Consider the following 24,745-nt stretch of genomic DNA (forward strand, 5'->3'; position numbering starts at 1 on the left):
GACCAGGATATAGCCAGGGACCAGGATATAGCCAGGGACCAGGATATAGCCAGGGGGCGGTACAGAGCCAGGGGCCGGTACAGAGCCAGGGACCGGTACAGAGCCAGGGACCGGTACAGAGCCAGGGACCGGTACAGAGCCAGGGACCGGTACAGAGCCAGGGACCGGTACAGAGCCAGGGACCGGTACAGAGCCAGGGACCGGTACAGAGCCAGGGACTGGTACAGAGCCAGGGACCGGTATAGAGCCAGGGACTGGTATAGAGCCAGGGACCGGTATAGAGCCAGGGACCAGGATATAGCCAGGGACCAGGATATAGCCAGGGACCAGGATATAGCCAGGGACCAGTATATAGCCAGGGACCAGTATATAGCCAGGGACCAGTATATAGCCAGGGACCAGGATATAGCCAGGGACCAGGATATAGCCAGGGACCAGGATATAGCCAGGGACCAGGATATAGCCAGGGACCAGGATATAGCCAGGGACCAGGATATATAGCCAGACACCAGGATATAGCCAGACCAGTATATAGCCAGGGACCAGGGCCAGATGGATGAAGGAGAATGGAGGGGCATTGGAAGCCCCTCTGTGATCACCGGCACCATCAGCACACCATTCCTATAATATAACAGATGTACTGTCTGGTCCAGGTATGGGCTCTTGTATGTCGTGGGGCTCCTGTATGTAGGGGGCTCCTGAATGTAGGGGGGCTCCTGAATGTCGGGGGGCTCCTGTATGTAGGGGGCTCCTGAATGTAGGGGGGCTCCTGAATGTCGGGGGGCTCCTGAATGTCGGGGGGCTCCTGAATGTCGGGGGGCTCCTGAATGTCGGGGGGCTCCTGAATGTCGGGGGGCTCCTGAATGTCGGGGGGCTCCTGAATGTCGGGGGGCTCCTGAATGTCGGGGGCTCAACTTTCTATAATCCAAGCACTACATCTTCACACAGGACTAATCCCAAGTGCAGCGGTGAAGGTTTGAGTGGAATTAACTTTCATCCCTTTTAGATGCAGCCACTTCTCAGATTCACACTTTTGCTCACTCGGGAGCAATCATTTTTTTATTTATCCACCTACATAATTGCGGCACCTCTCTCTCTGCGCACCTCGCACTTGAGGCACCTCTCTCTCTGCGCACCTCGCACTTGAGGCACCTCTCTCTCTGCGCACCTCGCACTTGAGGCACCTCTCTCTCTGTGCACCTCGCACTTGGGACACCTCTCTCTGTGCACCTCGCACTTGGGACACCTCTCTCTCTCTGCGCACTTGGGGCACCTCTCTCTGTGCACCTCGCACTTGGGACACCTCTCTCTGTGCACCTCGCACTTGGGACACCTCTCTCTCTGCGCACTTGGGGCACCTCTCTCTCTCTGCGCACTTGGGGCACCTCTCTCTGCGCACCTCGCACTTGGGACACCTCTCTCTGTGCACCTCGCACTTGGGACACCTCTCTCTCTCTGCGCACTTGGGACACCTCTCTCTGTGCACCTCGCACTTGGGACACCTCTCTCTCTCTGCGCACTTGGGGCACCTCTCTCTGCGCACTTGGGGCACCTCTCTCTCTCTGCGCACTTGGGGCACCTCTCTCTCTCTGCGCACTTGGGGCACCTCTCTCTCTCTGCGCACTTGGGGCACCTCTCTCTCTCTGCGCACTTGAGGCACCTCTCTCTCTCTCTGCGCACTTGAGGCACCTCTCTGCGCACTTGAGGCACCTCTCTCTCTCTCTGCGCACTTGAGGCACCTCTCTCTCTCTGCGCACTTGAGGCACCTCTCTCTCTCTGTGCACTTGGGGCACCTCTCTCTCTCTCTGCGCACTTGGGGCACCTCTCCCTCTCTCTGTGCACTTGGGGCACCTCTCTCTCTCTCTCTGCGCACTTGAGGCACCTCTCTCTCTCTCTCTGCGCACTTGAGGCACCTCTCTCTCTGCGCACTTGGGGAACCTCTCTCTCTCTGCGCACTTGGGGAACCTCTTTCTCTGTGCACTTGGGGCACCTCCCTCTCTCTCTGCACACTTGGGGAACCTCTCTCCCTCTCTCTGCGCACTTGGGGCACCTCCCTCTCTCTCTGCGCACTTGGGGCACCTCTCTCTCTGCGCACCTCGCACTTGAGGCACCTCTCTCTGCGCACCTCGCACTTGAGGCACCTCTCTCTCTGCGCACCTCGCACTTGAGGCACCTCTCTCTGCGCACCTCGCACTTGAGGCACCTCTCTCTCTGCGCACCTCGCACTTGAGGCACCTCTCTCTCTGCGCACCTCGCACTTGAGGCACCTCTCTCTCTGCGCACCTCGCACTTGAGGCACCTCTCTCTCTGCGCACCTCGCACTTGAGGCACCTCTCTCTCTGCGCACCTCGCACTTGAGGCACCTCTCTCTCTGTGCACCTCGCACTTGGGACACCTCTCTCTCTCTGCGCACTTGGGACACCTCTCTCTCTGTGCACCTCGCACTTGGGACACCTCTCTCTCTCTGCGCACTTGGGGCACCTCTCTCTGCGCACTTGGGGCACCTCTCTCTCTCTCTCTGCGCACTTGGGGCACCTCTCTCTCTCTGCGCACTTGGGGCACCTCTCTCTGCGCACTTGAGGCACCTCTCTCTCTGCGCACTTGAGGCACCTCTCTCTCTGCGCACTTGAGGCACCTCTCTCTCTGCGCACTTGGGGAACCTCTCTCTCTGCGCACTTGGGGAACCTCTCTCTCTGCGCACTTGGGGAACCTCTCTCTCTGCGCACTTGGGGAACCTCTCTCTGTGCACTTGGGGAACCTCTCTCGCTCTCTCTCTCTGCGCACTTGGGGCACCTCTCTCTCTGCGCACTTGGGACACCTCTCTCTCTGCGCACTTGGGGCACCTCTCTCTCTGCGCACTTGGGGAACCTCTCTCGCTCTCTCTCTCTGCGCACTTGGGGCACATCTCTCTCTGCGCACTTGGGGAACCTCTCTCGCTCTCTCTCTCTGCGCACTTGAGGCACCTCTCTCTCTGCGCACTTGAGGCACCTCTCTCTCTGTGCACTTGGGGCACCTCTCTCTCTCTGCGCACTTGGGGAACCTCTCTCTCTCTGTGCACTTGGGGAACCTCTCTCTCTGCGCACTTGGGGAACCTCTCTCTCTCTGTGCACTTGGGGAACCTCTCTCTCTCTGTGCACTTGGGGCACCTCCCTCTCTCTCTGCGCACTTGGGGCACCTCTCTCTCTCTGCGCACTTGGGGAACCTCTCTCCCTCTCTCTATGCACTTGGGGAACCTCTCTCCCTCTCTCTATGCACTTGGGGAACCTCTCTCCCTCTCTCTATGCACTTGGGGAACCTCTCTCTCTCTCTGTGCACTTGGGGCACCTCTCTCTGTGCACTTGGGGAACCTCTCTCTCTCTCTGTGCACTTGTGGAACCTCTCTCTCTCCCTCTGTGTGCACTCTGGGCACCTCTCTCTCTCTCCCTCCCCCCCCTCTCTCTGTGCACTTGGGGAACCTCTCTCTCTCTGCGCACTTGGGGAACCTCCCTTTGCGTATTTGGGGTACCTCTCTCTCTGTGCACTTGTGGAACCTCTCTCGCTCTCTCTCTCTGCGCACTTGGGGCACCTCTCTCTCTGTGCACTTGGGGAACCTCTCTCGCTCTCTCTCTCTGCGCACTTGGGGCACCTCTCTCTCTGCGCACTTGGGGCACCTCTCTCTCTGCGCACTTGGGGCACCTCTCTCGCTCTCTCTCTCTGCGCACTTGGGGCACCTCTCTCTCTGCGCACTTGGGGCACCTCTCTCTCTGCGCACTTGGGGCACCTCTCTCTCTGCGCACTTGGGGCACCTCTCTCTCTCTCTGTGCGCACTTGGGGCACCTCTCTGCGCTGCACACTTGGGGCACCTCTCACCTGTAGCTTTTCTGTATAATGTACTGAAAAGGGAGAAAAATCCTTCCTGTTGAGGAGCTTTTGTTTTGCATGGCGATCCTAAGTCTTTATCATTTGGGAGCACTGACTGACACACGATACGTTGATTGCTTTTAACTGCATCTCCAGGGCTGATCAATGGCAACTCTGGAGTTATGATTTTCGTTCTTTGGGAAGTTAATTTAATAAATTTTATATTTTGATAGATCAGACGTGGACATAAGATATATGTTTAATTTGTATATTGGGAAAAAAGGATTGACTTTCACTTTAGTGCTATATAAAAATATTATTTCATTGCATAGGGCATGGATAGTTTACTATACCTAGACACCACTTCTATGCCTATAGCTGCCGCCGTTCTCAAGTTAATTGCGGTGGACAGGATATGGGAGGACACACTGTATATATATTTTTTTTTTTTAGTACCGACACCCTTGGAAACTTGAACCCAGAGAAGTGAAAAGATGGCCAGCGACGGCAACATCGTGGTAATCGCGATGAGGTGGGGCTGATGAGCATCAGAACGGTCCCCTGTATTGGATCGCACCGTTTAGATGCCGCTGACAGGGATTGAAGTTACTAGCAGTGATCAGCGTTGCCTCTGACTGCTGCTGTTTAGGTGCAGGTGCCATCTGTATAACACAGCCGGCACCTGACATGAACTGTAAAGCTCAGCATCAGTGTATGCGAGTGTTCGACATCCACCATATATATACAACAGATGTCAGGAAGGAAATATAAAAATATGCCATAAGAGTCCGATAGCTGCAGATTCTGCTTCCAGGACTTTCAGCTATCAGAGGCATAGGGGGTCCCCTTCTCCACAAATTAGCACTAGCAGTGGCTCGTCCATACTCCTAGGCTGCGCGCCTCGCTGCTCAGATATGGAAACGCCATCACAGACTTTCCTTTCTGTCCGGATGGCTGGAGGCAGCTCAGGATGGCATCACGCTCCGCAGATAGTGTACAAGGTTTGGAACCAGGGTGCACAATCAAGATGCGAGCGGCTCTAGGTGAGGTGCTCTGTGCAAACAAAAGTGCATGCAAAAAAGCTCAGCAAAAAGGGGCAGCGATGAAGAAGCCGCCCCGTAATGTGCGAGTGACTGGACAATCTCATGATGCATGCAAAGGAAAAGGAGGAGGAAAGAGGCAGATGATACGGAGAGAAAGAAGATGGCCGGGCGCTGGGTTATCTGTAGTCTTCACATATCAGGGCCGGGACATGAGAGCAGTGATGATGATGATGATGATGATGATGATGATGAGGAGGAGGAGGATGATGATCACTTCCACACACAGGTCATGCATTAGGAGACGGGTGTCCTCCAAGTCTCCACATATACACAGCCGCCATATCTCCAGCTACCTACCGTTCTCTGTCGGGGTTCTCACCGCACTCGGTTCAACCTCCACAGATTTGGGTCGATTTAGAATTTGCTCCAGATCCATTTTCGTTTTATTAAATGGCTCAAACTCAGACTTTGGTCGACTGAAAGGAGATTCCCCATTAGGCCTAAGGAGAAAGGAGCACAAAGGTTACCACTATCTGGAGCAGACACAGACTGTTAACCTGCAATGTCATTACTATCCTCTAGGTGGAGCTGTAGGACCTGAAAATGAGAGAAAAAACAAATCTATCATGAATTTACACTTTTAAATAAAAAGTGACCTCAGGAACAGAATAGTGAGTGCAGCTCTGGAGTATAATACAGGAGGTAACTCAGGATCAGTAATGTAATGTATATAAACCGTGACTGTACCAGCAGAATAGGGAGTGCAGCTCTGCAGTATAATACAGGATGTAACTCAGGATCAGTAATGTAATGTATGTACACAGTGACTGCACCAGCAGAATAGTGAGTGCAGCTCTGGAGTATAATACAGGATGTAACTCAGGATCAGTAATGTAATGTATATAAACCGTGACTGTACCAGCAGAATAGTGAGTGCAGCTCTGGAGTATAATACAGGATGTAACTCAGGATCAGTACAGGATCAGTAATGTAATGCATGTGCACAGTGACTGCACCAGCAGAATAGTGAGTGCAGCTCTGGAGTATAATACAGGATGTAGCTCAGGATCAGTACAGGATAAGTAATGTAATGTATGTACACAGTGACTGCACCAGCAGAATAGTGAGTGCAGCTCTGGAGTATAATACAGGATGTAACTCAGGATCAGTACAGGATCAGTAATGTAATGTATGTACACAGTGACTGCACCAGCAGAATAGTGAGTGCAGCTCTGGAGTATAATACAGGATGTAACTCAGGATCAGTACAGGATAAGTAATGTAATGTATGTACACAGTGACTGCACCAGCAGAATAGTGAGTGCAGCTCTAGAGAATAATACAGGATGTAACTCAGGATCAGTACAGGATAAGTAATGTAATGTATGTACACAGTGACTGCACCAGCAGAATAGTGAGTGCAGCTCTGGAGTATAATACAGGATGTAGCTCAGGATCAGTAATGTAATGTATGTACACAGTGACTGCACCAGCAGAATAGTGAGTGCAGCTCTGGAGTATAATACAGGATGTAGCTCAGGATCAGTACAGGATAAGTAATGTAATGTATGTACACAGTGACTGCACCAGCAGAATAGTGAGTGCAGCTCTGGAGTATAATACAGGATGTAACTCAGGATCAGTATAGGATCTGCTATAAACACACTGCGTATGTAAAAGCAGCCCAGTGAAGGATGGACAGTTATTTTATTTTCCCAGGGAGGATATACTAATAGTTTTCCATAAAGTGCATCTGTACAAGGTGATTGTTAAGCCTTGTACCCGGGAGGGCAGGGACCTGCATATCTTCTATATGGTAACCAGCATGTTACTCTGACTTCATCAGTATGGAGATACGGCCTATAATAAAACTTACTTGGATGGAGGAGTGGAGAAAGATGGCTTTTCCGGTCGTTTGGGTGGGATACTGGCTGGCTTCACTAGGCTATTCGACTTGTTTACAAGTATGGGCTTCTTGGGAGGTACCTGAGGAGCGGCTGGTTTGGAAGGCTTAGGTTCCAGACATGGCTTTTCATCTGTAACCAGATGATGGAACGATTACACAAGCTTCGGCGGGAACATAAAATACACCATGTAATAGAATACTGCGGCAGTGAGGACAATTGGCTGACAGGCAGCTGGTATCATCTTTTTATTTTTATATAGCGCTAACATATTCTGCAGCGCTTCACATACATCAGGAACACTGTCCCCATTGGGGCTCACAATCTAAATTCCCTATCTGTATGTCTTATTGAGTGTGGGAGGAAACCGGAGAACCCGGAGGAAACCCACACAAACACGGGGAGAACATACAAACTCCTTGCAGATGGTGTCCTTGGTGGGATTCGAACCCAGGACCCCAGCGCTGCAAGGCTGCAGTGCTAACCACTGAGCAACTGTGCCACCCTTTTTGCTAGAAGAACCATAGGAGACAAATTGAAAGTTGTGGCATTTACATTTTGAAAGGGGGTCTCTAATAGGTATTCATATAAACACAATCTTTGATTTTCTTATACAGAGCTCAGATTAAAAAAAAATTAGCATGCCTGATACCAGCAGCGGCCACTAGAGGGAGCTCACTGCATACTGTATAATGCAGTTTAAAGTATAACAGTGTGCGGTGAGCTCCCTCTAGTGGTGGCTGAATGTTATCACTACGCAACGCTTACTAAATGTCATCATGATGGCGAGTCGCGATGAGTGACTAAGGGAACGACATGCCGGTCACTAAAATACCACGGTCGCTGCTGAGGTGGCATCTCCAGTGTTACAAAGTCAGAAAGAAAGTAAAAAAAAAAAGTTTTTGAAAAAGTTTAACGCTAAAAATTAAAATCAATAAGCAAAAAATTCAATTCATTACGATATTAAATAAAAAGCCCTCAGGAGCTCTGACCTAATTAACCCAGGAAAATGAATATTAATTATGTAGATGTGACGCGGCGAGGGCTCGGCAGAGGCGAGTGCCCCACCGGGAGGCGATCCTGCGACCTCCAGAATATCCTGCTCCTCTGACTGTGAGCAGAATCGTCAGCCTCTAATTATCTATAATATCGCCCCCGTCCTCACCTTTCTCTTCTGGTTTTGGTGGAGTGAACCGTCTCTCGGACAAGCGAAGCTCCGGCTTTGGCACTGAGCGAATGAAAAGAGAAGATCGTTGCACTCTTATTTTCATGTTTTTGTAAAATTTAATGCTGAATATCTAGGACAGCGCTAAACGAACGGCATGAAAAATCTGCCCCATTCACAACAGCAGAATAAAAAGAAACCAGGATATAGCACTACCTGTAAATATTCCTTATAAAGACAGACAGGGTGTTCGTACTCTATCTGACTCGCCTTGTAAATTACATAGGTACAGACAGTACTTGTTTGAGGTCTCTCCTTGTGAATTATGTAGTTACAGATATATCACTGCTCCATATTTCTCCTTATAGACGAAGTAAAGATAAATTGTGTAATGACAAATCGTACTACCTACAGGCAACATCCAGAAATTGTGTTTGCTCATTTTAGGTCTCTCTTGCAGGTACAGGCACCAGTTGTTTCCGGCCTTTCCTTCATAAATTTATAAGAAGAGACAAGAAACAAGTGCTATCTGTGGCTACATAACTTACAGGGAGAGACCAAGAACAAGTACTGTCTGTACTTATATAACTTACACAGAGAGCCTGAAACAAGCACTGTCTGTACCTACATAATTTACAAGGAGAGAAAAGAAACAAGCACTGTCTATACCTATATAATTTACAAGGAGCGATGAAACAAGTACTGTTTGTACCTACATAATTTAAAGGGAGAAACAAAGAACAGGTACTATCTTTGCCTATATAATTATATAAGACTGTAACAAGCACTGTCTGCACCTATATAATTTAAAAGGAGAGACGAGAAACAAGTACTGTGTGCAACAACATAATTTATGACAAATAGGAAAAAAAAAAAAAAAAGAATACTATGTGCGCCCACTTAATTTATCTTTCTCTTGTTTCTCCTTGTAAATTATATAGGTACAGACAGTACTTGTTCTCGGTTTCTACCTATATTATTTAAAGGAGAGACAGTACTTGTTCTCGGTTTCGCCCTATAAATTAAGTAGATACAGACAGTACTTGTTTCTTTTCTCTCCTTGTAAATTATATAGGTACAGAGAGTACTTGTTCTCGGTCTCTCCTTGTAAATAATCTAGGTAAAGACAGTACTTGTTCTCAGTTTCTCGCTGTAAATTATGTAGGTACAGACAGTACTTGTTTCTTTTCTCTCCTTGTAAATTATATAGGTACAGAGAGTATTTGTTCTTGGTCTCTCCTTGTAAATAATCTAGGTAAAGACAGTTCTCCGTTTCTCCCTAAAAATTATGTAGGTACAGGCAGTACTTGTTTCTTCTTGTAAGTACTCCTTCTTGGTAGTACTCTTTTGCTGATTATTCTTCTAAATTACATCAGCACAGACAATACTTGTTCTTGGTATCTACTTGTAAGTTACGTAGAAAAGGAAAGTACTTGTTTCCTTTCCCTCCATGTCAATGGAGTACAGATAGTACTTTTTAGGCTTTTCTCCTTGTAAATTATGTCAATATGGACACTCCTTTTTTCTCATTTTATCTTGTAAATTATGTAGGTACAGATAGTACTTGTTCTCGGTCTCTTGCAATGTAAGTTTGTGCTTTTCCCTTTATTTTAGCCATGTTGAACAATACTTGCTCTGAGTCTTTCCTTGTAAATTATGTAGGTACAGATAGTACTTGTTCTCGGTCTCTTGCAATTTAAGTTTATTTTTTCCTTTATTTTAGCCATGTTGAACAATACTTGATCTGAGTCTTGCCTTGTAAATTATGATTGTCCTTCACCCATCACATCATGTAAATGACGAAGGTTCAGATAATAGTGCTCTCCGTGAAAGGATGTGAGCACATATAGTACTGCTTTCCTGTAAATTATATAAATACAGACAGTACCACCTCCTGGTGGTGCCCAGAAATATCTGATGCATTCACAGATAGTACTATAGCGCCCTGGGGTGGACCCTGCGGCCATCTCATCTTCATTTACTCAGCACTTAACAATGAGCATATCCAAAAACCAACATACCCGGACTTTTTATAGGAGGCGGTGGCTTCTTTGGCTTCTGCAAGAAAATAAGAATCCCCCGTAAGTATGGAGTACAGGAGACGGCTGTAAATGCGAGAACCACAAGTAGCACAAAGCAACGGACAGGGGCAAGTAATATCAAAAAAGCATTACAAACATCGCCCCCTAGTGTCCAGCCTGGGAACTGCAAACAGTGCTATAATACCGTAGCAAGTGTGGCTTTAACCTGATAATATAATAAGGAGAAAAGTAGCACGGGTGCACTCACTTCCTTTTCAGTATCTTGGATTATAGCAGCAAAGTTGTCAGGAAAGACTCCTTCCTTCCCGTTGAGCTCTCCTCTCCACCAGCCGGGATCTCCTCCGTCCTGAGGACACAACACGCAATAACGGTGAGCTTCACTCCTGCTCCCCTCCCCCAAAATACACCCTCCACTTATTGCTATATAGTCCATCCGTAAACTAAGTGTATACGCTCAGGATATGAGGAACATCTGGAGCAGATCACGGCTCCTCGACCCGCTATAACCGGGCACGCAACAAAGGATCAGACCCTTACCTTACTCATTAGGTGGATGAGGTCTCCTTCTTTGAAGCTCAGCTCATCTTCACTGCAACCGTCATAGCTATACAGCGCCCGGCACAGCTCTTTGGCTGTGAAAATAACAATAATTGTAATGAAAAGGATAAAACTGCATCAGTAGTTATATTCTTGTACATAGGAGCAGTATTATAGTAGTTATATTCTTGTACATAGGAGCAGTATTATAGTAGTTATATTCTTGTACATAGGGGCAGTATTATAGTAGTTATATTCTTGTACATAGGAGCAGTATTATAGTAGTTATATTCTTGTACATAGGGGCAGTATTATAGTAGTTATATTCTTGTACATAGGAGCAGTATTATAGTAGTTATATTCTTGTACATAGGGGCAGTATTATAGTAGTTATATTCTTGTACATAGGGGCAGTATTATAGTAGTTATATTCTTGTACATAGGAGCAGTATTATAGTAGTTATATTATTGTACATAGGGGGCAGTATTATAGTAGTTATATTCTTGTACATAGGGGGCAGTATTATAGTAGTTATATTCTTGTACATAGGGGGCAGTATTATAGTAGTTATATTCCTGTACATAGGGGGCAGTATTATAGTAGTTATATTCTTGTACATAGGGGCAGTATTATAGTAGTTATATTCTTGTACATAGGGGCAGTATTATAGTAGTTATATTCTTGTACATAGGGGCAGTATTATAGTAGTTATATTCTTGTACATAGGAGCAGTATTATAGTAGTTATATTATTGTACATAGGGGGCAGTATTATAGTAGTTATATTCTTGTACATAGGGGGCAGTATTATAGTAGTTATATTCTTGTACATAGGGGGCAGTATTATAGTAGTTATATTCTTGTACATAGGGGCAGCATTATAGTAGTTATATTCTTGTACATAGGGGCAGTATTATAGTAGTTATATTCTTGTACATAGGGGGCAGTATTATAGTAGTTATATTCTTGTACATAGGAGCAGTATTATAGTAGTTATATTATTGTACATAGGGGGCAGTATTATAGTAGTTATATTCTTGTACATAGGGGGCAGTATTATAGTAGTTATATTCTTGTACATAGGGGGCAGTATTATAGTAGTTATATTCCTGTACATAGGGGGCAGTATTATAGTAGTTATATTCTTGTACATAGGGGCAGTATTATAGTAGTTATATTCTTGTACATAGGGGCAGTATTATAGTAGTTATATTCTTGTACATAGGAGCAGTATTATAGTAGTTATATTCTTGTACATAGGAGCAGTATTATAGTAGTTATATTCTTGTACATAGGGGCAGTATTATAGTAGTTATATTCTTGTACATAGGAGCAGTATTATAGTAGTTATATTCTTGTACATAGGGGCAGTATTATAGTAGTTATATTCTTGTACATAGGAGCAGTATTATAGTAGTTATATTATTGTACATAGGGGCAGTATTATAGTAGTTATATTCTTGTACATAGGGGGCAGTATTATAGTAGTTATATTCCTGTACATAGGGGGCAGTATTATAGTAGTTATATTCTTGTACATAGGGGCAGTATTATAGTAGTTATATTCTTGTACATAGGGGGCAGTATTATAGTAGTTATATTCTTGTACATAGGGGGCAGCATTATAGTAGTTATATTCCTGTACATAGGAGCAGTATTATAGTAGTTATATTATTGTACATAGGGGGCAGTATTATAGTAGTTATATTCCTGTACATAGGGGGCAGTATTATAGTAGTTATATTCTTGTACATAGGAGCAGTATTATAGTAGTTATATTCTTGTACATAGGGGCAGTATTATAGTAGTTATATTCTTGTACATAGGAGCAGTATTATAGTAGTTATATTATTGTACATAGGGGGCAGTATTATAGTAGTTATATTCTTGTACATAGGGGGCAGTATTATAGTAGTTATATTCCTGTACATAGGGGGCAGTATTATAGTAGTTATATTCTTGTACATAGGGGCAGTATTATAGTAGTTATATTCTTGTACATAGGGGGCAGTATTATAGTAGTTATATTCTTGTACATAGGAGCAGTATTATAGTAGTTATATTCTTGTACATAGGAGCAGTATTATAGCAGTTATATTCTTGTACATAGGGGCAGTATTATAGTAGTTATATTCTTGTACATAGGGGCAGTATTATAGTAGTTATATTCTTGTACATAGGGGGCAGTATTATAGTAATTATATTCTTGTACATAGGAGCAGTATTATAGTAGTTATATTCTTGTACATAGGAGCAGTATTATAGCAGTTATATTCTTGTACATAGGAGCAGTATTATAGCAGTTATATTCTTGTACATAGAGGCAGTATTATAGTAGTTATATTCTTGTACATAGGGGCAGTATTATAGTAGTTATATTCTTGTACATAGGGGCAGTATTATAGTAGTAATATTCTTGTACATGGAGCAGTATTATAGTAGTTCTATTCTGGTACATAGGGGCAGTATTATAGTAGTAATATTCTTGTACATAGGAGCAGTATTATAGTAGTTATATTCTTGTACATAGGGGGCAGTATTATAGTAGTTATATTCTTGCACATGGGGGCAGTATTATAGTAGTTATATTCTTGTACATAGGAGCAGTATTATAGCAGTTATATTCTTGTACATAGAGGCAGTATTATAGTAGTTAAAGTCTTGTACATAGAGGCAGTATTATAGTAGTTATATTCTTGTACATAGAGGCAGTATTATAGTAGTTATATTATTGTACATAGGGGGCAGTATTATAGTAGTTATATTCTTGTACATAGGGGGCAGTATTATAGTAGTTATATTCTTGTGCATAGGGGGCAGTATTATAGTATTCTTATATGCACATTTCTCATCACTTAGACGGAAGCTTTTTCTATAATAAGCCTTCAGTACAGATGCTTTTCTTCAGTTGCAGAGTTCCCCTCCAGCTCTAGTTTAGGACGGCCGTGTTGTGTAAATACACAATGTCAGATTTCCTTGTCCTATCAGAGCTGAATACCTGAGTGACACTTCTGTTTGAGGCAATAACCAGCAGAGCCATATTCCCCCCGGTGTGATAATCCGAGCAAGGACGCAGCTGCGGGAGATTCAGTCTCCCCTCCTACCATTGTGAGATGATGGTGGCTTGTATGTACGGCTGCCACATAACAGCGGGTATTACAGGAACTAAAAGGGGTTACTGATACCTCAATAGACTGGTCTATGATCCGCGAGGTTTCTCAAGCTGTAGAAAAAAAAATTCCTTGACTTTCCCTAATGGTAGGCTGAGGGATTGGACAAGCAAAAAAACCCTCCAAAAACGGTTCTGGGTTGACTGATGCGAGGTCGCACCTGCATGTTTCCCGGCAGATGATGGCTGAATTATTCAGCCATCATCTGCCTCTAACAGCCGCAGGTGGAGTGACACTTCAGACATGGCTGTTCGCTCGTTAAAAACCACTGTCAATCTCTGCCAGCGACCTTTACTTCATGAAAGCAAGTGGGGCGCATCACTCCATGCCGCGAACGTAGGGCGCCGTTGGGTTGCCATGACAGCCAGGGGTCTGCTGAGGACCCCCATGCTTGTTATGATGATCTCCTGTGAAGACCAGCGTTATGACCGTGATTTTCATTATACATAGAAGTGCTGATGCACTGCTATGTACAGTAGGATTAAAAAAATATGGAGGGGGGGGGGAATGCACACACGCTCTGTACAAAAGGGAGAATACACCCATCGGTGGCGGTCCGGTCATAGCTCCGACCCGGGCACTGATGATATTGATGGCTATGACTCCAGTATTACCAATAACCCACCTTTAGGTTTGCTGTCCGTCTCCGTCCGTGGGATATCTGAACTTGGCGTTCGAGCGACTTTTGTTGGAGGAGTTGGTGATGGCTGCAAAAAATAAATAAAAAAAAAAGATACTTGCAGGGCTACATGAGGCAATATCAATGAGATGGATCAGCACAGCCGCTAAGCATTGTATGAGGGGCAGACCATGCGTCACCCCCGGAGGGCGCTTCACTAAATCCCGCTATTTCCAGCCCCGCTCACCTTCTCAGGCTTTTTCACGTCCACTTCGGAGTTGTGTATCCGCGTCTTGAGCTTCACGGACCCTTCCTTGAAAATGTCTCCAAATCCGACTCCCATGACTTTCTTTGGCTGCGCCACAGACATAGGAGGCACTTCTGAATTACTAGCCGGAAATAACGGAGACGCTGGGGAGGCGACAGTGGCAGACGCTGGCTCTGCAAAACAAAACGACAGGGTGCACATGAATATTTACAGTCTGTGCCGCCCGCAGGGCCGCAACCTGAGCCACCCGCAGGGCCGCAACCTGCTCCACCTAGTAGCATGGCCGCATAGCATGGCCGCAGCCTCCCCCCCCCCGCCCACAGGGTCGCAGCCTCCCCCCCCGCCCACAGGGTCGCAGCCTCCCCCCCCGCCCACAGGGCCGCAGCCTGCCCCCCCCCCGCCCACAGGGCCGCAGCCTCTTCCCACCCCGCCCCGCAGCCTCCCCCCCCCCCCGCCCACAGGGCCAAAGCCTCCCCCCGCCCACAGGGCCGCAACCTGAGCCACCCACAGGGCCGCAAACCTGCCCCACCTAGCATGGCCGCAGTCAAAAAGACTTCCCGGGTCACAACACACGAGCTCTAACAACGCGACGTGTCACTGGAACATGGCGCAGTCATCCTCTGAAGGTTTCTATTCAATGTCTGCAAGCAGAGATCTCTTACAACAGCATTGCTTGACACGTCCCAATATGACTGAATAATTGGGAATGTCGGAGGAGATTTCGCGTTGGTCAGACATTGGCCAGATATCTGTGTCCCTCCAGCAGCAGATAAATGGAGGAATGAACATGTAATGATGGTGTAACTCCCCGGATGGCTGCGGCCGCCCGTCCCCTGACTGTTCACATCACCAGTTTATATATGGAGAGAACATATTGCTTCTATTGGCCAATAATCCAGAAAAGTGCAAGAAGCGCCATCTGTTGTACGAGGAGCCGGCGGGGCGAGTAATGCATTATTCGGAGTATACACATAATCCCCCTTTCTTATAAATCTTTGTAATAAGTCTATAAATCGCAGCCCGTTGATTTAATCCTGATTACATAAAAGCAGGCGGCGGCCGGTGCATTCACAGGACGGCGGTGCCATAAGCTCCCGGCATACGCTACAGTCTGCTGCCCGTGTGTTTCACCGAGCGCAGCATATGGCGCATTGCTCCAAAATCACTGCTAAGTGCTGGCGGCCATACACCGGCGATGCCTGTCCGGGCATTTACTCTCCCGCCTAAATCATCCTCGCTTTCGAGGAGTAGAGATATTGGATGACAGAAGGTAAAGGTGCAGCCATGAGGATCGGCCACGAACCCCACAGACACGAGGCGTTACAGCAAACTGGTGCATGATGGCCACATGATGGCAGACTGCTCCAGACCACCATCGTCTGTGGTCACCCTGCGGTCGTCTGACATCTCCTGATGGGTATGAAAGCGGCCATAAAGGATTCCCACCATTCAAGCCGGACCACGAATGATTACCCACTGGTATAAAGATTAGCACCAGATAAAAAGTGCCCATATCTCTGCAGATTCTTAAAAAAATATCCGTCATGTGTCAGGTCACCTTCTTTGATGCGGGCTCAGGAGCCGAGAGCGTACCTTCTTTGATGCGGGCTCAGGAGCCGAGAGCGTACCTTCTTTGATGCGGGCTCAGGAGCCGAGAGCGTACCTTCTTTGATGCGGGCTCAGGAGCCGAGAGCGTACCTTCTTTGATGCGGGCTCAGGAGCCGAGAGCGTACCTTCTTTGATGCGGGCTCAGGAGCCGAGAGCGTACCTTCTTTGATGCGGGCTCAGGAGCCGAGAGCGTACCTTCTTTGATGCGGGCTCAGGAGCCGAGAGCGTACCTTCTTTGATGCGGGCTCAGGAGCCGAGAGCGTACCTTCTTTGATGCGGGCTCAGGAGCCGAGAGCGTACCTTCTTTGATGCGGGCTCAGGAGCCGAGAGCGTACCTTCTTTGATGCGGGCTCAGGAGCCGAGAGCGTACCTTCTTTGATGCGGGCTCAGGAGCCGAGAGCGTACCTTCTTTGATGCGGGCTCAGGAGCCGAGAGCGTACCTTCTTTGATGCGGGCTCAGGAGCCGAGAGCGTACCTTCTTTGATGCGGGCTCAGGAGCCGAGAGCGTACCTTCTTTGATGCGGGCTCAGGAGCCGAGAGCGTACCTTCTTTGATGCGGGCTCAGGAGCCGAGAGCGTACCTTCTTTGATGCGGGCTCAGGAGCCGAGAGCGTACCTTCTTTGATGCGGGCTCAGGAGCCGAGAGCGTACCTTCTTTGATGCGGGCTCAGGAGCAGAGAGCGTACCTTCTTTGATGCGGGCTCAGGAGCAGAGAGCGTACCTTCTTTGATGCGGGCTCAGGAGCAGAGAGCACACCTTCTTTGATGCGGGCTCAGAAGCCGAGAGCGTACCTTCTTTGATGCGGGCTCAGGAGCCGAGAGCGTACCTTCTTTGATGCGGGCTCAGGAGCCGAGAGCGTACCTTCTTTGATGCGGGCTCAGGAGCCGAGAGCGTACCTTCTTTGATGCGGGCTCAGGAGCCGAGAGCGTACCTTCTTTGATGCGGGCTCAGGAGCCGAGAGCGTACCTTCTTTGATGCGGGCTCAGGAGCCGAGAGCGTACCTTCTTTGATGCGGGCTCAGGAGCCGAGAGCGTACCTTCTTTGATGCGGGCTCAGGAGCCGAGAGCGTACCTTCTTTGATGCGGGCTCAGGAGCCGAGAGCGTACCTTCTTTGATGCGGGCTCAGGAGCCGAGAGCGTACCTTCTTTGATGCGGGCTCAGGAGCAGAGAGCGTACCTTCTTTGATGCGGGCTCAGGAGCAGAGAGCGTACCTTCTTTGATGCGGGCTCAGGAGCAGAGAGCACACCTTCTTTGATGCGGGCTCAGAAGCCGAGAGCGTACTTTCTTTGATGCAGGCTCAGGAGCCGAAAGCGTACCTTCCCCTGCAGATGATGGCTGTGTTATTCAGCCAGCACCTGTCTAACAACTGAGCTCTATCTGCAACAATTAACCTGTTAAATGCCTGTGACAGTGGACTATACAGCGTGTGGCCCTAGAGGGTGGCACTGTTTTAGTCCCTAATAGCCCCTCCCAAAATCCGAGGGTGCCGATTGATTCCCATGACAGCTGGGGGTTTGCCGAAGACTGCCATGCCCACCATGACGGTACTCCTAGGAAGACCAGCCTGTGGCGGGCGCTCACAGGAGACTGCAATTCCCGGCCCTTTATAGTGCAAGCAATCGTTCCATAGAAACCTCGAGTCCCATAAAGAACCCACAAAATTCAGTAAAAATTATAAAAAAATAAAAATATTTTGAATAGATAGAAAAAAAAATGAAATATCGAAAAAATTAATTCCCCACTTTTTCCCCTCACAAAACCAAACTACACATATGCGGTATCTCCACAAGTAAAAGTCTGAACTATCACAATGTGAAATTTGTCTAATCTGTAAATGCTGTGATGAAGGGAAGAAGAAAAAAAAAAAAAAATGGAATTTCACATTTTTCGCTGCTATATATAAAAAAAAAAAAAAAAAAAAAAAATAAGAGGAAAAAATTCACTAAGTGATCTAAATGTTGTATCTACCCCAAAATGTATCAATAAAAACATCAGCGCAGAGGATAAAAGAAAACAGCTTCTCGTACAGCCCCATCAGCTGAAAAATTTAATTACAGGCCTTGCAAAATGGTGACAAAATTATTTCTTTTTTTTTCTTTTTTTTTAAATTACAAATTTCAGATTTTTCATTTTTTTTTTTTTTTTTTTTATTATTAAACTGGTATAAAGCAATGCATGTTCTGTATGGCTGTAATTGTACTGATCTGTATACTCAAGTTGCCAGCTCAATTTTACTGAATATTAAAAGTTTCCAAAGCTAAATCTAAAACACCATTATGGAATTATGTTTTTTTTTTGTTTTTTTTTTTACTTTTTCCCAGTACATCAAATAATATAATGGACGGAGTCATTCAAAAGTATCAGCCGGACGTGCAGAAAACAATTGGAAGTTACTGCAATGAGTGATCCTAGCACACACTATGCCAGGACGGCAGAGGGAGGGGCAGAGGGAGTGGCAGAGGGAGGGGCAGACAGCAGAGGGAGGGGCAGAGGGAGGGGCAGACAGCAGAGGGAGGCGCAGAGGGAGGCGCAGAGGGAGGGGCAGAGGGAGGCGCAGAGGGAGGGGCAGACGGCAGAGGGAGGCGCAGACGGCAGAGGGAGGGGCAGAGGGAGGTGCAGAGGGAGGGGCAGAGGGAGGCGCAGAGGGAGGGGCAGACGGCAGAGGGAGGCGCAGACGGCAGAGGGAGGCACAGACGGCAGAGGGAGACACAGGTAGGTGAAGAGTGAGGCACAGATGGCAGAGGGAGGCGCAGAGGGAGACGCAGACGGCAGAGGGAGGCGCAGACGGCAGAGGGAGGCACAGACGGCAGAGGGAGGTGCAGAGGGAGGTGCAGAGGGCAGAGGGAGACACAGAGGGCAGAGGGAGGCGCCGAGTGAGGCGCAGACGGCAGAGGGAGGCGCAGACGGCAGAGGGAGGCGCAGACGGCAGAGGGAGGCGCAGACGGCAGAGGGAGGCGCAGACGGCAGAGGGAGACACAGAGGGAGGTGCAGAGGGAGGCACAGAAGGCAGAGGGAGGTGCAGAGGGCAGAAGGAGACACAGAGGGCAGAGGGAGGCGCCGAGTGAGGCGCAGGTGGCAGAGGGAGGCGCAGAGGGCAGAGGGAGGCGCAGAGGGCAGAGGGAGGCGCAGAGGGCAGAGGGAGGTGCAGAGGGCAGAGGGAGACGCAGAGGGAGGCGCAGAGGGCAGAGGGAGGCGCAGAGGGCAGAGGGAGACGCAGAGGGCAGAGTGTTGATGGTGGGCGGTGCAGATGGGAGATTGCGGTGCTGATGGTGGGAGGTGAAGACGCAGTTGGGGTGCAAACAGCAGATTACTGATGGCAGCTGGTGCAGATGGCAGAGTGCAGAATGCTGTGGGCAGTGCGGATGATTGGAGGTGCAGACAGCAGCAGACGGTGCCCACAGCTCTTGTGCTGCCTGACTGGCCAGATATTTGGCAGAGGACAACATATGCTTCCAGCTTGATTCAAAACACATGCAGTGACGACATGGTAGTTCTTTCCGGCCACGTGCACTGGCCGAGCCCCGCCTGCCTGAGATCAGCTTTACTGCTACAGGCACATCATGGCCTGAGGTTAATATTTCGCGTTCACAGCGTACCATGTAAAAGGTTAAACCCGCACTCTGACATGAAGACTAAAAACAAGGGAGGATGAAGCAACCACAGAGAGTCAGGATGGGGGGAGAGGTCCACGGCTGATCACAGTCTATGGCAGAGAAGTAATGCCGCACGAGGCCATCCAGTTTGGGTTCAGTGATTATGAGGACAGGACCCCGCATTCATTACAGCACCAGTCTGATATTTATTTATTTGTCCCGCACACCCTTTTTTCTCTGGAAATCTGTAACACTATAGCAGTACCGCACACGTGTACATGGGCAGCGATCCTTGGAGTCCGCGGCAGGAAGAGTGGTCACATTGGCCACTGGGCACAATACAAGACTCACACATCCAGCCCTATTTATCAGCCGCATGGATAGAAGCTGAGGTGCACCGGTCACACTCATTGCCCCGATCCATCAAGGCTTTACCCCCAGAATACTCAACAAAACTCTCCGCACAAAAATGAGCAGAGAGTTTTGGTGATTTCACCAGCTCCAACACTGGGCGGAACTGGGACGGGACCACAAATTTTACTCCAGCCCCCCGTGCTATCTATTGTTTATAGAGGTGTTATCAGTCATTGCACAGGAGGAGGAGGTGAGCTGTGACATCAACTATTGCGAATGGTGGATCCTGAATTATCTACTGTATATAGATGTATCAGTCATTGTACAGGAGGAGGAGGAGGAGGTGAGCTGTGACATTACGTATTGTGAATGGTGGACCCTGAGTTATCTGCTGTATATAGATGTATCAGTCATTGTACAGGAGGAGGTGAGCTGTGACATTATGTATTGTGAATGGTGGACCCTGAGTTATCTGCTGTATATAGATGTATCAGTCATTGTACAGGAGGAGGTGAGCTGTGACATTATGTATTGTGAATGGTGGACCCTGAGTTATCTGCTGTATATAGATGTATCAGTCATTGTACAGGAGAAGGTGAGCTGTGACATTATGTATTGTGAAGGGTGGATCCTGTGTTATCTACTGTATTTAGAGGGCGGCATGGTGGCTCAGTGGTTAGCACTACAGTCTTGCAGCACTGGGGTCCTGGGTTCGAATCCCACCAAGGACAACATCTGCAAGGAGTTTGTATGTTCTCCCCGTGTTTGCGTGGGTTTCCTCCAGGTTCTCCATTTTCCTCCCACACTCCAAAGACCTAATGAAAGGGAATTTAGATTGTGAGCCCCAATGGGGACAGCGTTCCTGATGTATGTAAAGCGCTGCAGAGTAGGTTAGCGCTATATAAAAATAAAGATTTTTTTTTATTTTTTATTTAGAGGTATCATTGTACAGGAGGGGAGGAGGTGAGCTGTGACCACCTATTGTGAATGGTGGATCCTGAGTTATCTACTGTATATAGAGATGTTATCAGTCATTGTACAGGAGGAGGTGAGCTGTAACATCACATTGTGAATGGTGGATCCTGTGTCATCTACTGTATATAAATGTATCAGTCATTGTACAGGAAGGGGAGGATGTGAGCTGTGGCATATATTGTGAATGGTGGATCCTGTGTTATCTATTGTAAATAGAGGTGTTATCAGTCATTGTACAGGAGGAGGAAGTGAGCTGCGACATCTATTGTGAATGGTGGATCCTGTGTCATCTACTGTATAATGTAATCCTTTCTGTGTTGGTCTGTGATGATAAATTGTAGCAAAGCTTTAAAAGTAAGTTAATGAGGATCTGTGATTGCACAGAACGCTGTGCAGAAGTACTCAGCCCCCGTGCAGAAGAGTACAAACGCTAAGGATCTGTTCACCATTGTGCACTCAGGCAGAAGCTCAGCGCTTTGGTAATGTATTTTGAGCCTTTGGAGGCTTTCTCTGGACGTGAGCCACCATCAATTTTTAGAAATTAAAAGGACTAAAACATGTATTTAAAAAAAAAAAAAAAAAACACTTTAAAAAAGTTTATTTAACAACTGCCATCAGTGACCAGCACAATACATTCCTTAAAACCAACGGGTGAAGACCTCAAAGACCCCTTCAACTCTGTGTGATGGAGCCTGGTCGCCCCACAAGACTAAGGGGGCTTATAATATGTAACGTGAGGCACCATCCTGTGATCGCTCACATCTAGAGTTGGCCAGTTCCGGACTGTAAAAGTCCGCGCGGTTTCAAAGCTGCCCGGGTGCCGGACCCAGGCCCGAGATTCTGGCTGTTTTATCCGGATCCGGCACTCGAGAAGTTAAAAAAATTAAATAAAATGAAAAATAAAAGTAAATAAGAATGAAGCGAGCGCTTCATACTTACCAAGGCTCCGCCGCAGCTATAAACTGCTCCCGCGGCCTCCAGTAATCATTGCTCATTCATATGCACTCAGCACGGCTGACCGGACAGCCTGGCCTCTGTGATTGGTTGTAGTGAGACGTACCCCCAGCCTGTGTGACCGCTTCTGACTGCGGTCAGTCTTCGCGGCTCATTCATACTTTCCGTGGAGCGCACAGCAGGCAGTCATGCTCTATGGCCGCTCGCTGTGACAGAGACGTAGCAGAGCTGGAATCGCCCTGGGATCTCTGGTGGATTACATTAGACCTGCAGGGTGTGTTGGGGTTAATAAAGTGGTGAAACAGGGTGGTTTTTGTATTTCATTCCAAATAAAGGATTTCTTCAGCGGGTGTGTGTGTGTGTGTGTGTGTGTGTGTGTGTGTGTTTAATTTCACTTCTAGATTAGTGATGGGGTGTCATAGATTCTGCCATTATTAATCCAGGACTTAGTAGCTGCTGTGCGCTGCCATTAAACCCTCATTACCCTGATTGCCACTGCACCAGGGCAATCGGAAAGAGACGGTAAAGCTCCGGATTGTCGCATCTAATGAATGCAACAATTCTGGGCAGCTGGACCTCCCAAGCCTGAGAATACCAGCCCCAGCTGTCGGGCTTTACCTTGGATGGGCATCAAATCGGAGGGGGGGGGGGGATGCACTTTGTTTATTTAAATAATAAAAAAAAAAAGGCGGCCGTGTCGAGTGATGCGATCCAACACTCATACGGCTCGTGTGAGCGCACTGTAAGGCCGGAGTCACACTTGCAAATGACTTGTGTCGCATCACCTGGCAAGGCTTGACGCTCTCCGGACACGAGCATGCAGCTGCATAGAACTACATGCAGCCGACCCGCTCCTGTCCGGAGAGTGTGCGGCAGCCGGATAATGCAATGCGAGACTCGTGTAAGTGTGTGACTCCGGCCTTCTATTGATACACAGCCATGATCAAGCCCAAAAGCGGGGGGCTTCAGCCGTGGGCTTTATCTGTGTGGTTATCAGAATACGGGGACCCTACGCCGATTGTTTTATTTATCCTTTTATTTTTATACCACGATACTGACCCGCAAACATTTGCATTGCTTTCTCCACCCACCAGCCGTTCTGTCGCCTGTGATTGGTTGCAGTCAGCTGACACTCAGGATGGGGGCGCATCTAACTGCAACCAATTACACGCGCCGGTGGGCGGGGAAAGCAGTGAATATTCAATGAGGGTTAATGCTCGGCTCCGGAATGAAAACAGTGACCTGGAAGCAGCTTGCCTCCATGATGGATCTTCGGTGAGTACACCGCGCGCTTCTACCCCCCTCTCTTCTACTAACATTTTTAATCTCCGGATTCTAGTTCCCATAGACTTATATGGGTACCAGATTCTGGACCTAATCCGGGCTTTTTTTAAAAAAAATTAGCAGGGACCAGCTCTAGTCACATCTCAAATACTCTACAGTCACCTACAAGAAAGCAGCAATGTCAAAAAAGCGGCTGACCCTAGACTATGGATATAATAAGCTTGACCGTGTCTCTTTCACTAACCTATAAGGCAAACCACCAGTGTCACTCTCTAAGGTCCCCACTACACCTGACCTGATAATTACTTGACTTGGGTACACGGAGTGATAATAAAAGCTCCTTGTGCTACATGGACCCCGATGCCTGACAAGGACTCTTTTCTCTACTCCTGCCTTCAGGGATGTCCGGAAAATTCTGAGATGACGACATAAGACCTTAGTCATCAGCTTCGCACTCCACAGGTCTGCAGATAAACTCTATAGGGCAGTTCTTTTCACCTGTTACAGATGTGGCTTGCATCTCATCGGCTTAAACAACACCGATGCCTCACCAACCGGCTAGTGTGGAGACCCTAAGAGACCCCTGCCAAGAACACGAGTGTCACCTTCATGGAGGACACCTCTCCTTCCCGTGGAGATCCTCCACAACCCAGTCGATATGGAAGAGCCAGGATGTCAAAGAACTCGCAGACAACCCAACGGAGTCATGCGACCGCCCACATAGAAGCGCCATTCTCCCAGTCTCATTCGGATTTCCAGGCACTACGGGAATGGATAAGAGTCTAGCCAACAAAACAGGACATCGATTCTTTAGCTCAGAGAATCCAAACATCGAACCAGTAGGCTATTGACGCACTACAGGAGGACATTACCTTGCTTTCCACCAGGACAACGGCTACGTAAAACGTCTCTACGGATGTTACTGACCGGATAAAAGCCCTTGAGGGAACGCATGAGACTTTCACCTCTCAAGAACAAAACTTAATCTGACTACTTGATTATCAAGAAAAAAAGAGGAGAGAAATAATATTCCTATAAAAAGCGCTACCAGAAACTGTGGGTCAGGAGGACCTTAGGCAGTTGATCACCTCTTTCTTTAACAAAGTCACACAGAGACCCTCAGATGCACGTATGACATAGAAATAGTCCATCAAGGAGCCAGAATGGGCTCTCTAGACCCCAACAACCCAAGAGATGTGTTATACAGGCTGCATGGTCATGTAACCCTAAATCCATGGACGTCGCAGTGATTAGGCTCTTCCCCAACATTTCTGGTCATACCTCCTACATGAGTCTGCTGCAACCGCTTCTGGCAAAGATCTGAGAAGTTGGCGCATCTTACAGGTGGGGACACCAATTCCATCAAACAAGGAGAGCTTCACCTTCTACT

At 47.6% G+C, this 24,745-nt stretch overlaps 1 protein-coding gene across 3 annotated transcripts in view; it reads right to left on the reverse strand.

Annotated features, from left to right (window-relative positions):
* Positions 1-24,745, reverse strand: part of CD2AP (CD2 associated protein) — a 119,419-nt gene that overhangs the window by 17,460 nt on the left and 77,214 nt on the right. For all 3 annotated transcript variants that reach the window (XR_012751723.1, XM_075341167.1, XM_075341168.1), the window contains 8 exons: positions 14,568-14,761; positions 14,327-14,408; positions 10,532-10,626; positions 10,242-10,340; positions 9,974-10,010; positions 7,953-8,015; positions 6,760-6,919; positions 5,241-5,383 (listed from right to left, as the gene is read on the reverse strand). Coding sequence is in view for 2 of the 3 variants with exons in the window: in XM_075341167.1 (XP_075197282.1) it covers positions 5,241-5,383; positions 6,760-6,919; positions 7,953-8,015; positions 9,974-10,010; positions 10,242-10,340; positions 10,532-10,626; positions 14,327-14,408; positions 14,568-14,761 (873 nt within the window). In the remaining variant the exon portion in view is untranslated. The remainder of the gene's footprint in view (positions 1-5,240; positions 5,384-6,759; positions 6,920-7,952; positions 8,016-9,973; positions 10,011-10,241; positions 10,341-10,531; positions 10,627-14,326; positions 14,409-14,567; positions 14,762-24,745) is intronic.

The sequence above is a fragment of the Anomaloglossus baeobatrachus genome, chromosome 3 (assembly GCF_048569485.1).
Source record: "Anomaloglossus baeobatrachus isolate aAnoBae1 chromosome 3, aAnoBae1.hap1, whole genome shotgun sequence".
Lineage (NCBI taxonomy): Eukaryota > Metazoa > Chordata > Amphibia > Anura > Aromobatidae > Anomaloglossus > Anomaloglossus baeobatrachus.